This window comes from Dryobates pubescens, chromosome 1 (genome assembly GCF_014839835.1).
Source record: "Dryobates pubescens isolate bDryPub1 chromosome 1, bDryPub1.pri, whole genome shotgun sequence".
In the NCBI taxonomy this organism is placed as follows: Eukaryota; Metazoa; Chordata; class Aves; order Piciformes; family Picidae; genus Dryobates; species Dryobates pubescens.
The window spans coordinates 35952309-35966758 of NC_071612.1; the positions used below are offsets into that span (position 1 = coordinate 35952309).

General features: G+C 44.0%; 1 protein-coding gene across 9 annotated transcripts in view; it reads left to right on the top strand.

Moving 5' to 3' along the window:
* The first annotated feature begins 867 nt into the window (after positions 1-867).
* APBB2 (amyloid beta precursor protein binding family B member 2) overlaps positions 868-14450 on the top strand; it is a 128552-nt gene continuing 114969 nt past the window's right edge. For 5 of the 9 annotated variants that reach the window (XM_054163815.1, XM_054163832.1, XM_054163821.1 and 2 more), the window contains exons 1-2: positions 868-971; positions 14004-14072. In XM_054163815.1, the coding sequence (XP_054019790.1) occupies positions 14054-14072 (19 nt within the window). In that variant the 5' untranslated portion in view covers positions 868-971; positions 14004-14053. The remainder of the gene's footprint in view (positions 972-14003; positions 14073-14450) is intronic. The other 4 variants (XM_054163796.1, XM_054163809.1, XM_054163826.1 and 1 more) reach the window with 1 other exon arrangement.

A 14450-nucleotide genomic window follows, 5' to 3' on the forward strand; every position in this document is an offset into this window, starting at 1 on the left:
TTTTTGTAGCACCAGCCTCTGAGCCACTTGTTAATTACACCTGATTTCCTGTTCCTTTCAGTATTCCTTCCTGCAACTAAGGGTATTGATGAAAAAATTACCTGTGCCCCTGTTTAATTACATCTGTCCTGTCATTGGGCATCACCCAGCAGAGCCTGACTCCATCCTCTTGGCACTCACCCTTTACATATTTATAAACATGAATGAGGTGAAAAATCTTATGGTGAGGAAAGAAATAGAGGGACATATTTGGAGAGTAGAGGAGTTTGGGCAAGTTACTTGACACGTTCAGAAACATTTCAATTAAGCTTTTGGGGTTGTGATTCCATACTGGGTAAGATGTGCCCTGCATTTCTTTTGTGTTTGGGTTTTTGATGCTTCAAGAAAACTGATACACAAGTAAATCACCTGCATTCCTGTAGAGACACTTTGTTTTTCAGGGATTCACTCAAATGTTATGCAGCGCAGATAAGTTTTGCAGACTGTTTGTGAACTTGCTGCTGAATGATTGCCTGACTTGGTTATTAAATCTCACCTACTGGCCAACTGTATTTAAGGCTAAAAGCAGAGTCTTTCTTGCAGAGTTTGTTGTTCTGCCTGTATCAGGGGCCCAAAAAGCTACTGTCTGACCCAAGACTTCTTTGTGCCTTCAAATTTATGCAAGCTTATTAATGGAGGCCAACCACTAATAATAAATTTGCACCGCGTGCGTAGCACAACAGTTCATCTCCTCTGACAACACGGCCATGAATAATTTATAGGTGTAGTTAGCCTGAAATTTGTGGGGGTCATTAGCATTTTAATGAAAAAGATACAGCTGTTACACTAAATCTTCACCTCTTTTTTCTTCTTCTCCCTCAGTTAAGCGTTTCGATCTGTGCTTTGAAAGCAGCTGACAGCGGGCGGTAATGTGCTGACTGGCACTATGGGCAGGAGGTACCCAGGGGCTCACTATCGGCCAAGCAGCTCATGTATGTATGCAACTGCTCTTAATTTATTTGTTGCTTTATTGCTTTTGAAGGCTGCTAAGTTTATAAATTTTGAAACAGTGTTTATGAAGGATGCTGACATATTCCAATCGATGCCAGCTCTCCTCTGTGTGTACCCAAATGGGGAATATATTGATTTGTCTTTTAAGCTGCAAAGGTGTTTTCTAGAACTTTAAAAAGTGGCTTGCAGTCTGACTTCAGAATGGTTTGGGTTGGAAGGGACCTTAAAGATCCTCTAGTTCCAACCCACCTGCCATGGGCAGTGACACTTTCCAATAGACCAAACTGCTCAAGGTCTCATCCAACCTGGCCTTGAACACCTCCTGGGAGGGCATCCATGACCCATTCCAGTGTTTCACTGCCCTCACTGTAAAGAATTTCTAATATCCAGTCTAAATCTACCCTCCTTGAGCTTAAATTCCATTCCCCCTCATCCTATCACTACAGCGCCATGCAAAAAATCCCTTCACAATTTTCTTCTAGGTCCACTTTCAGCTCCTGGAAGGCCTCTGTATAAGGTCTCCCTAGAGTCTTCTGTAGGCTGAACAGGCCCAGCTTTCTCAGCCTGTCTTCATAGAGGAGGTTCTCCAACCCTCTGATCATCTTCATTTCATGGCCCTCCTCCGGACCCACTCTGACAGCTCCATGTCCTTCATATACTGGGGGCACCAGAAGAGACCAGCTGGGGTCTCACAAGAGCACAGCAGAAGGGCAGAATCATCTCTCTTGTCTTGCTGGTCACACTTCTTTTGATGTAGCCCAGGACACGGTTGCCTTCTGGGCTGCAAGCTCACATTGCTAACTTGCTCAAGTCTACTGCAGTGTGCTGTGTTTTTGTGCTGTTTTGTGTTCAAGGTCTCCAACTTCATTTATTAATAGGGTTCAAGAGTTTAGATGCTATTTGTTTTCATGCCTATCCCATATTTTTAGTACCAGATGTTTTCAAATTAACAAATTACTTGAGCTTAGCCTAAAATGTCCCTGTGCACTGTAGCTTTAGTTGCTTACAACAGCATCTAACTTCTCCAGATAATTTATATGCTTGAGTGCAGTATTATTCATGTTGGTTTTCCTCCTCTGAATTATATCCTGTTGGGCTTATTTTATATTATCCCTTCCATAAGTGCAAAGGCAACCCTTAAAATGTATCACCTGCAGCTTCCACTGAGTAAGCAGAACATCTCTCAGGCTAGGGCAGATGGCAGCCGCCACACCGCAGTGGTTCCTCGGTGTAGGCTGTGTGAAATGTGCTGATGTGACCTTCCCTCTTGAGCTGTGTGGGGTAGTGCCCTGACTCCAGAAGGCTGCTGCCTGTCCTCATGCCCTTTCTGTTGATGCCTCAGGCTGCTGAGGTGGAGCTGTGGTAGGTTAGCTTTTGTATTTGCTCCTAGTTTTGCTGTAGCAGAAGAACATGATCCCACATGGCTTTTCTTGGCATCAAAGCCAGCTCAAGAAGCTCTCTCACTTCTGTGACATTCTTTCTATTCCTTTATAGACTTCTTTCACTCAATCACTTCAGGCATCCAGCTCCACACATGGTTGTGTTGGCTGGTGCAAGTAGTAAACTGCAGTGAGAGCTTACAGCTGGGACAGGAAGGGACTGCTTGTAGTGGCTTTGCCATCAGCCATGAGGAACTGCAGGGTAAGGTCTCATATTCAGAAATGGACTTTATGGGGGTTTCCTAGGCTAAATCCTAGGAAGTCATAAAACAAGTTTACTCTCTGCTGCAGACTGGTTATAGATGTCATGAAGATGAGTGTTAAAATGATGCATTAGAGCCAACTTAGACACTACTTTTCCAAAGAGTTTGTCTTGGGTATTAGTTTCAGGATATTGTCTACACTGTAACAAAGGGCAGAAATGGTTGTTACAGTTTTGACAGGTCTCTGGTGGTCAAGTGCTGCAGTGCAGAATTGGGCTGATATGTTTGGATCACTTGACATTAAATTTAGCCTTCAAAGGTGTACTGCAGAGCACGATACCCACATCTCATGGCTAGGCTGGGGGCTCAGAGCTTTAAAGTGATCTAGTGTAGAGGCAGGTAGTCAAGTCGTTCCCATGACTACCTAGAGAGAACAAGTAATGAGCACTAAATTCTTACCAAAAGAGCCTAGGATGTTTTTCCTGTTGTCTGGCTGAGCAGTTAGAGACAGTGAAGAAGAGGAATAATTGTTTGCTTGAAGAAATGCTGGGATTCACATCATCTGCTGGGGCCGAAACTTACGTCAGAATCAATTGGTGCCAAAGCATTCTCTGTTTGAGGACAGAGATATCAAAATCTCTACTTCATGCTTGCTCTATGCTTTTGTTAAACCAAGTTTTCCCTTTCCTTAACCTGTCAGGGTTTCTAAGCCAGGAAACTTGCCTTTTTTGTTTTTGTTTTGTTCCTGTGTGATTTGTGCAACTTCCTGGTGCTGAACATAATAAGTGCTTTGGATATCCAACAATAATGGCATTGAAATTGCCCAGTCTTGGGGAAATGTGGATCATAATGAAATCTCTGATAGCAGATTAGATCCCAGGGAAAGTGCTGGTGAAATACATCATTTGGCTTTTGTTTTCTTTGCATAAAAAATGAGTAATTGCACCATCTCACCCTTTGTGTTTCACATCCACAGTCCTGTGTCCAGTTCTGGGCCCCTCAGTTTAGGAAAGATGTTGAGTTGCTGGAAGGTGTCCAGAGAAGGGCAGCAAAGCTGGGGAGGGGTTTGGAACACAAGCCCTATGAGGAGAGGCTGAGGGAGCTGGGGTTGCTTAGCCTGGAGAAGAGGAGGCTCGGGGGAGACCTTCTTGCTCTCTACAAATACCTGAAGGGAGGTTGTTGCCAGGTGGGGGTTGGTCTCTTCTCCTAGGCAACCAGCACCAGAACAAGAGGACACAGTCTCAAGCTGTATCAGGGGAGGTTCAGGCTGGATGTTAGGAAGAAATTCTTCATAGAAAGAGAGATTGGCCATTGGAATGTGCTGCCCAGGGAGGTGGTGGAGTCACCATCACTGGAAGTGTTTAAGAAGAGACTTGATGAGGTGCTTAGTTCCATGGTTTAGTTGATTAGATGGTGTTGGATGATAGGTTGGACTCTGTGATCTCAAAGGTCTTTTCCAACCTGTTCTGTTCTGTTCCGTTCCGTTCCATTCCATTCCATTCCATTCCATTCCAATGTTGTACCATTAAGGACCTGGTGCAGCCTTGAGCCTTAGTCCCTGACTTTTTTCTTCTGTCTGCATCTACCTAAATAAAGTCTTGTGAAGAGCAGGCTTAGGTCTGTGTGGAGTATGGCAGTGGTATTGCAGCTTTAGCAGCAAGAGAATGTTTCAACCCTTTATGACAACAAGTCTTTGGTTGAATGATTTCATAAATTTAATGAATATAGTAGTGCATGGCCTTAGGAGAATGCAAAAGGGTTTGTATCCAAGGAAACACATAACAATTTAAATAGAAAACAGCTTGTTTGAAGTCCAGTGCTAGGAAATATATTTGAATTACAAATGCAAAAGATAGAAGAACCTGCAAGGTGTTTAAAATGTCAGATTGAAATCTGTGGCTTGAGCAGGTGTATGCTGGTTTAGACTTTCAAATCTTAGTAAAATTAAAGAGCAATGATCTCCCTTGATTACTGACAATAAGCAAAGCAGACATGGGTGTTTTCCTAGTGCTGCTTGTCCTGACTTAACACTTTCTCATGAAATGTTTTGTTGGGGATTGTTTTTCCTTTTCATAGAATCATAGAATTGTTAGGGTTGGAAGGGACCTCAAAGATCATCCAGTTCCACCCTCCCTGCCATGGGCAGGGACACCTCACACTACAGCAGGTTGCTCACAGCCACATCCAGCCTGGCTGCAAAAACCTCCAGGGATAAGGCTTCTGCCACCTCCTTGGGCAACCTGTTCCAGTGTCTCACCACCCTCATGGGGAAGAATTTCTTCCTAACATCCAATCTGAATCTACCCATTTCTAGTTTTGCTCCATTTCCCCTAGTCCTATCACTACCTGGTATCCTGAGAAGTCCCTCTCCAACTTTCTTGTAGGCCCCCTTCAGATACTGGAAGACCACAATAAGGTCTCCTCAGAGCCTTCTCTTCTCCAGACTGAACAGCCCTGACTCCCTCAGTCTGTCTTCATAGCAGAGGAGCTCCAGCCCTCTGCTCATTCTCATGGCCCTTCTCTGGACACTCTCCAGCACCTCCAGATCCTTCCTGTAATAGGGGCTCCAGAGCTGGATGCAGTACTCCAGATTGGGGTCTCACAGAGCAGAGCAGAGGGGGAGAATCACTTCCCTTGACCTGCTGGCTATGCTATGCTTTTCCTGTGGCAAAGACAGACTGAGCATGTTCAGTCTGCAGCTACTGGAAAGCTGGGTTTTGTGACCGGGCCTCTTTCACTAATTTCTCCTGAGGTTCATTGATGTTTATACTTTTCTAATGTTGGCTCATAAGCCACACTTTTCTGCAGCAGCTTTGCTGCAAACACAGTACTGCTTGTGTTGTTTAGGTAGCCTCAGATTTTTCATACCAAAAAAATCTTCTTTTTCTGTGCACAGAGTGAAAGGGTTTGGTATGTGTGGAAAAAACCCATTTTGATAGGTTGTCCATGTATCCCTCACCTGGAAGACTGTGTCCAGTTTTGGGCTCCCCAGTACAGGAGAGGCAGGGATCTACTGGAGAGAGTCAATAGAGAGCTGTGAGGATGATTAAGGGACTTGAACATCTCTCCTATGAAGAAAGACTGAGAGACCTGGGGCTGTTTAGTCTTGAGGAGAGAAGGGCTCAGAGGGGATCTGATCAATGTCTATCAATATCTGAGGAGTGGGTGTCAAGATGAAGGTGCCAGGCTCTTTTTAGTGGTGCCCAGTGATAGGAGAGGGGACAATAGGTACAAGGTGAAACACAGGAGGTTCCACCTCAACATGAGTATAAACTTTTTCACTGTGAGCTGCTGGAGCCCTGGAACAGGCTGCCCTGAGAGGTGGCCAGCAGGAGCAGGGAGGTCATTCTGCCCCTGTACACTGCACTGGTTAGGCCGCACCTCGAGTACTGTGTCCAGTTCTGGGCCCCTCAGTTTAGGAAGGAGGTTGACTTGCTGGAACGAGTCCAGAGAAGAGCAACAAAGTTGGTGAGGGGTTTGGAACATAAGCCCTACGAGGAGAGGCTGAGGGAGCTGGGGTTGCTTAGCCTGGAGAAGAGGAGACTCAGGGGTGATCTTATTACTCTCTACAACTACCTGAAGGGAGGTTGTAGACAGACGGATGTTGGTCTCTTCTCCCAGGCAGCCAGTACCAGAACAAGAGGACACAGTCTCAGGCTGCGCCAGGGGAGGTTCAGGCTAGATGTTAGGAAAAAGTTCTATACAGAAAGAGTGATTGCCCATTGGAATGGGCTGCCTGGGGAGGTGGTGGAGTCGCCATCACTGGAGGTTTTCAGGAGAAGACTTGATGGGGTGCTTGGTGCCGTGGGTTAGTTGTTTGGGTGGTGTTGGATTGGTTGATGGGTTGGATGCGATGATCTTGAAGGTCTCTTCCAACCTGGTTTATTCTATGTATTCTATTCTATGTTGTGGAGTTTCTTACTCTGGAGGCTTTAAAACCCATCTGGATGAGTTCCTGTGCAGCGTGCCCTAGGTGATGCTGTTCTGGCAGAGGGGTTGAATTGAACGATCTCTAGAGGTCTCTTCCAACCTCTAAGATTCTATGATTCTATTCATAGCCTGTCCCCAGCACAGTCTTCATTTATTTTAGTTAGTTGCAGTGTTTTGCACATGTTTGAAATCTGAGCACAGCAATTCAGAGAAAATGGAATTGGTTCCATTGCCATTCTGCTGGCATTTAATGCTCAGGAAGGGTGATAATAATAACAATAATAATATGAAATTTTGTGAGAGTGCTGTTCAAAAAGGAAAGGGGGAAAAAAGGCGCTTTCTTTTGTGAGACTTTGGAAGTGAGGAAATGCAGGAAATTGTGGGTGGTACTTGTGGCACTTGTTGACCTTTGATGTGGTAGAGTCAAGGTGCCATCCTGTGGTGGCATGTCAGTGTTTACGGGGGAATGGGACCTGCGTGGTCCTCAAGCTTCATGACCAGTCCTTTCTGCCCTAAGTCATCCTCTTCATCTGTGGCAGGCAGAGGTGGACTTTTCTTACATGTTTGAACTATTTGGTATCACTTCTGTAAAAACAACTCAGACTAGGGTCCATCTGGAAGGATTTATTGATACAGTTCTGCCAATATAATTATTAGAGGTGACTGGAGTTTTATTACAGAAACTTCTGATGGGGGATGATTTTTATTTCTCTTGTCTTCCAAGTAAACCTTTTTGGGAAAATCCTGTTTTGAGTAAATGTTTGTAGATAAGGATGAGGATGGAATGTCCCTCTCAGGAAGGCAGTCCCCTGGACTGGAAAGGAGAGAGGTATAAGTCTTGATTCTTCCTTGTCATCCCCCATGCTGCTCCTATAAATAATTCAATTTACTTGAGGGCAGAGAGAGCAGGGTTGATTTTATAAACTTGGGGTTTGATTTTCCTCCAGGAACACTCAAATCCCTGCTCTGCCTGTGAGCTACCAAAAGAGTGGTATTGCAAGGGGCTGTTGTTAGTGAAACTGCTGAAAAGTCTTTCATAGAATCACTAAGGTTGGAAAAGACCTTTGAAATCATTGAGTCCAAACATAACCTAACTACTTGAAATAAAGAACTGGATGTGAAAGTGGTGGCTTTATAACTAGCAGGAAAATCCCTGAACTCCCAGTCTTGCAATGCAGTGCCAGCAATTACCTTGCTATCAATAGCCCAACATGAGTTAATGTGAAAAAGTACCATGGAGTGGCTCTGTGGCTTGGAGTCACTTCCAGAATAATGGAAAACTCACCCAAAAAGACACCTTGAGCCCCAAGGAGGACTGTGTTCACCATTCAGCTCTTGGCAGAAGCTTCTTAGTAAAATTCTACATTCATCAAGGCTTTTTGGGTGGTCCTGGTGAAGCTCCAGAATGTGTGCTGGTTTCCACATCTAGGAGCTAACATGAAGCCTGGAGATAAAAAGCTCTCTTCAAGAGCTGTGCATACTTGGAATACATCTTGGCACTTCTGGTTTTATTTCTTAGCATAATTAAGTTGCACCCCTATCCCAGGCCCCTGGCCAGGTCCATTTCTTCTTTGTAGTGAAGCTAGAGGTAGAGTGCTTTGGAGCTGTAACTCTTCTTGGGGTTGTGCATGGCTTTTTAGAATAGAATAGAATTAGACAGGTTGGGAAAGACCTTCGAGATCATCAAGTGCAACCTATCACCCAACTAAACCATGGCACTAAGTGCCTCATCCAGTCTCTTTTTAAACAATTCCAGTGATGGTGACTCCACCACCTCCCTTGGCAGCACATTCCAGTGGCCAGTCTCTCTTTCTATGAAGAACTTCTTCCTAACATCCAGCCTAAACCTCTCCTGGCACAGTTTGAGACTGTGTCCTCTTGTTCTGGTGCTGCTTGCCTGGGAGAAGAGACCAACCCCCACCTGCCTACAACCTCCTTTCAGGTAGTTGTAGAGAGCAAGAAGGTCTCCCCTGAGCCTCCTCTTCTCCAGGCTAAGCAACCCCAGCTCCCTCAGCCTCTCCTCACAGGGCTGTGCTCCAAACCCCTCCCCAGCTTTGTTGCCCTTCTCTGGCCACATTCAAGCAATTCAACATCTTTCCTAAACTGAGGGCCCCAGAACTGGACACAGGACTCAAGGTGTGGCCTAACCAGTGCTGAGTACAGGAGCACAATGACTTCCCTGCTCTTGCTGGCCACACTATTCCTAATAGAGGCCAGGATGCCATTGGCCTCATGGAGAACCACCACAGTACCAGATGTGCATTGCATGTTTGTGCCCTTTCTCAAGAACTCCAGCTCCTTTGGGGTTAAAGTGCATTGTGAAGATCCCTGTATTTGTAAATAAAAGAGCAGAGACACAAATCAAGAACTCAGGAATCCTTGTTGAAACTCAAATTTAGTAGTTTGGTCTTTTCCACTTGTTCAATGTCTTCTACAGCCAAGTTTGCTGCTTGTTGCAACCAAGTCCACTTTTAACCACGCTTCAATGTAATTAATATAAATGCCAGTAAGTGCATTTTTTATGTTCTTATACTTCATTGTGGATTGATTTGTTTAGACCATAAAGCAAATGTGATAATTTGGTTTTATTTATGAGCCATGTGGGTTTTGAGCACTTTGGGTAGAAGTTTCTCAGCTCAGTACTACAAGGAGCTCTACTTTCTCCAGCAGGCCAAGATTAAAGTTATTGCTGTTTTCTAGTGCCATAATTACATTGGGAGAGTTACTGTAGGCTCTGGCCATTCTAGTCATGTCTTGGCATTCTGTCAGCTTAAGCACTGCTGCAACTCTTGGTTTCTAAACTGTGTGTTTTATAAACCATGTTCAGCTCAGCTTTGCTGGGTTGCAGCTCTTTGTGTAGTGAGCCTTACTTTGGTTCAGCTTTTAATAGCAAACCAGACTAGAAATGGGGAGTCCTTTTCTGGTTTGATGCCTCCTGTGCTCTAGAATACATCCAGTTCTATCACTGGGAGCAAGGGGTATGGGGCAGGACATGTGGGCACAACATTAAGACTGTTTCAGCAGGCAGAATTACAATTGCACATCTAATAAGCTTGCCTAGAACATTTTTAATGTATGTGGAACAGAAGCCATTTTGTCAATGTGCAAAACCTTCATCTCCTCTCCTTGAGAGCCCTGATGGTTTGGCAAAACCTGGCAATCAATCTAATGCTCTGCTTTGTGACTCACTTAGACTTCTTTATTTTTGACCACAGGTCTCAACTTACTGTTAGCAAGTTGAAATGATTGGCAGGCACTTAGGAATTAATGAAATTAGGGGGTTTCATTCTTTCTATCGAGACTTTTGATGTGCATACACTCCCTTGCTTTCCTCTCCTCCTTTCCTCCAATTCCACATTTCTTTTCATGTAGAGTTGCAGGGAGTGTACTGAAAGATTCTCCCATTTATTTAATTTGCAGATTTTGATCTCTAGAGCCCAATTTGTGACTCTAAGTATAAACTTATAAACTGTTTCCTTGTGACTCTAAGTGTAAACTTAGAGCCACACGCAGTCTCAATGCTCTTCTTAAACTGAGCGGCCCGGACAAGTGTTTGCAGGCTGCAGATAGCAGGGCATAGACAAGATGTGTGGGAGCTTCTAAATAACAATACTTTTTTTTCCCCCAATTAATTATTTAATTTGTGTGGGTTGAGATTTTGGTTGGTTGGGGGTTTTTGGTTTTTACTAGGGTTTTATTGTGTCTTTTGTTCAGCACAACCTCTGTGCTGGAACTCATCCCCTCCATTGCAAGTGAGAGAGGCTTAGTTAACGTTTTTGCTCCTTCTGTTAGTAATGCTGTGACCTATGCTTCATCTCTTTGCTGCTTCTGCTCCCTGTCAAAGAGCTCAGTATTGGGCTGGTGCCATTAGGAACAGCTGGAAAGCTGGTGCTGGACCTCGTGGGTTTCCTTAACCCTGTTAAGGAATCGATTATCTGTGGAATGCTTCTGCTTACTGATTTAGGAGCTGTCAAATGATCCAAGTTAAATTTATGTGGGGCTGAAAAATCCCTGCTCTGAACCCAGTCAGAATCAAGTAAAGTCATTTGTTGTGCCAAGTGCACGGCCTTGATTCCTTTCTGTTACTCCATTAAGCAGATGGGCAGAGTGTCTGTCCTCCAAAGCATTTTGGTTACCTTTATTTCCCTGAGACAGCTTGTCTTTCACATGGCAGCGTGATGTAGTTTTGGTAAGTCTCATCAGGTTTGATTACTCTTTGTTTGCCTTCAGATTTAGTAGTTTTGGATTGCACACAAGGTTGAAATTGAAGGATATGGAAGACCAACTCCCTTTTGCTTTATTGGTCATCTCAGTGGCAGAAGTTCAAGTTGCAATTTCTGAGTTTTAGTCTTTGAGTAAAAGAAAACGAAGAGACTTTTTACAAGGGCTTGTAGTGATGAGAGGGAAGGAAATGAATCTTCAGGAGGGCAGATTTAAACTGGATATTAGGAAGAAATTCTGTACAGTAAGGATTCAAGTAAAGTAAGGACAACCTGGAACAGGGAGGTTGTGGATGTCCTATCCCTGGAGGTGTTCAAGGCCAGGTTGGATGAGGCCTTGAGCAACCTGATAGAGTAGGAGGTGTCCCTGCCCATGGCAGGGGGTTGGAACTAGATGATCTTTAAGGTCCTTTCCAACCCAAACTATTCTATGAATCTATGAAAGTTCATACTTGGGCTCTCTATTAATACAGACATTTAAAGCAGTTGTTTGTAATTCTCAAATAAGTCTGAGGTGTGATCTTTATTGTAGAGATTGAGCAATTTATACATGGATTGATAAAAGAGAAGAATGTTAAGGCTCAGGGGTTTCATTTACACAGCAGGATTAGCCTGAGGTTTACTTAGCAAATGTGGCTGTGAATGTATAGATCTGGTGACAGAAGGTCTTATTAGCTGTGCTTGTAAGTAGCCAACAGATAAAACACACTCCATCTTCTTGCTGTGACAACGCTGGCTTTGCCTGCCAGACTATTCCATTCCACACAGGGGGGGCAAATCTAATTAAAGGAAGAAAATTGAATTAGGGAAAAGACTTAGTATGCCATCCTGGCTTTTCCCTTCCTAAATGCAGGATTAGTCCTGATTGCATGTCATGGCTATACCCTATTTAAATGAAAGAACTGCTCCTTATTTCTCCGAGCGATCACTTGATTTGAGGATACTCCAGTAACATAAGATGGCCCAGGTTGTCTGCAGCAGAGTGTCAGTCAGTCATATACACACTCATTACTTAGATGTACCCTTCAAGAGATTACTAAGTAAGGGAACAATGGATTTAGCCTGTTTCTTTCTGTCATTATTACTTTTATTGTTTTTCTTCTTCCTCTGTAGATGTTAGAATCTGATTCTGAGAGGCATCTCTTTCTGAATTTTTGATGGATGAGGAATTTGGCTGGATGGGAAGAGAAAAATGGCAAAGGGGAAAGCCTAAACTCCACTGGAGTGCCAGACCTCATTGAAGAATCTGAAGTTGTTTTTTTCCTTAATTGCATTATTTAAAGACAGATCAGCATTATGGATTTCCATTAATAAGAGCATCACTTGAACAGAGACAGCACTGCTGCTGGGCTGGTGCAGTCAGCTGGCAGAGTGATTAGCTCTGAAAGGAAAAACAGCATTTTGGTGGCAGCAGGGGCTGGCAGGTTGCCTCTTGGGAATAGAGGAGCCAGGACAGAAAGCTGGTTACCAGGTGGTGATTTCTCTAGGACTAGATGAAACAGAAGGAGCTGGAAATGGAAGAAGCTGCATTTAGCAAGCAGGTTGAAGTGATTTTTGTGCTGATGTGAGGACTGAGCCAGGGTAGAGTGGAAAGAGCAGCAGTGATTCCCTGCTTGGGCAGGGAGGTAGGACTAGACGATCTTGAGAGGTCCTTCCCATCCTCAGCAGTTCTAAGGTTTGTGTGGAGGAGCTTGCAGATCTGTTTGAGAACTCATGTGAGGCTGCTTGCAGTCCTGCTCCTTTCCTGCTTTTGCAGTCCCAAAATTGCTCTGTCCACTGCTGGAATTTGCTTTCCTGGCTTTGCTGAGCTTTCTCTCCAGCTTCTAAACTCTGTCCATCAGAGTGTCATTGCTGTCATTGCTGGAGGGAGCAGCAAGAGGAAAACCTTAGGGACATGATAGGTTGCTCTGATCTACCACAGCACCTTGTTCAAGGGTTTTCCTTCCTTTTCCCTTCTGAAAGAGTTTAACATTCCCTGGAACATGTGTAAGCAGATAAACAGGCAAGAAGAAGCACGATGACACCTGACCTTAAGAAAGCTTCTCATCTTGAGTCTGATTTCAGCTACCTTCAGGTTGTAAATCTAGACTTTATTAGGATGCTTTCGGCTGACATCTGTTTACCTATCATTTAACTGGCCCTAGCTGAAGAACAAATGCAGGTGTGAGACAGTAGACGGCATGTTAGAATACTTAATAATTAATGTTTTAACATTGTGATTCACCTTTTGAGGTGGAGAGAGTTCACTGGTGTTGAGTTTCAGGCACTGTGCAGTGGAGACTTTCTCTCCAGCTGCTTTAAGTAGAGACAAAGAACTTGAGTCTTGTAGCCCCATGGCATCAGTTTGTCATTAAATGTGTTGTGCTCAGCAGATACCCTTGCAGGAGTCACAGAATCACAGAGTGTTAGGGGATGGAAGTGACCTCCAGAGATCATTCAGTCCAACCCCCCTGCCAAAGCAGGATCACCTAGGGCAGGCCACACAGGAACACATCCAGGCTGGCTTTGAAAGAAGGACATTTGCTTTACTAAAGAGTTTGTATTATTTCTTTCCTTTATTTCCTAGACTCAGTGACAGGAATAGTCCTGAGTGCATAGCAATACCTTGTCCCCAGCATGTGTCATTCACAGCCAAACCAGACACTTTAAGGCCAAATGGTTTACTTAGGAGAAGATGGCCAGGAAGGGGTCCTGGAGAGGATCTTGTCTGGCTAGCTTGCTTTTTGTGATTTCCTCCTGTGGGACCAACCCTGCAGATTGTCCTTCTTAGTTTCACATACTGGATCTCATTCTGCAGATGATCAAGTGAACGTGCCTGACTGCTGTGCTTCTTTTTACCAACACTGCTGTACTTCCCTCAGTAAGCCATAGCTGGGTAATAGATGGGGGGGGTAAATAAGCATTCAGATTTTCTGATACCATGACATTGTTGCTGCAGTATGTTGATCAGAGCTGGAGAATACTGTTCAACCTGTGCTGCTAGTGAAATGTACATTAAGAAAAATGTCATAGGTATTTTTAATGAGGTGTTCTCATTGCTGCAGTCGAGCCTCCCCTATACTTTAATGACTCTCAGATGTCACTGAAAGCTCAGAAGACCCTTGCTGTCACATCCTGAGCCTTGTTTAGAATGCTTAACGTCTCTTAGGAGCTTCTTAAATGTGGTATTTTTATTTTGTGTTTTCCTTTGGTTTTAATTCTTCAATGATCCCTCTTTTCAGATTTCAAATTATAATCTATTTCCTGATGCATTGCTGACGCCCCGTGAGCCATGTCAGAAGTACTTCCAGGTCAGATGTCCTTTAAAAGATTCTGCTATGCAAATATGTGAAACTTTCTTCTTCTTCTTCTTCTTCCTCTTCTTTCCCTTCTTCGTCTTTCCAGGCCCATACTTCACTTTTATTTTGCATTTATACATGGAAAAGAGCAAAGCACTTCATTTTGTTTTTAACAGTGCCTTTTTGAATGAACTCTTTATTCAGCTTCCTGTAGGCCATAGAATCATAGAATCAACAAGGTTGCAAAAGACCTCAAAGATCATCAAGTCCAACCTGTCACCCAACACCTCATGACTACTAAAGCATGGCACCAAGTGCCACGTCCAATCCCCTCTTGAACACTTCCAGGGATGGTGACTCCACCACCTCCCTGGGCAGCCCATTCCAATG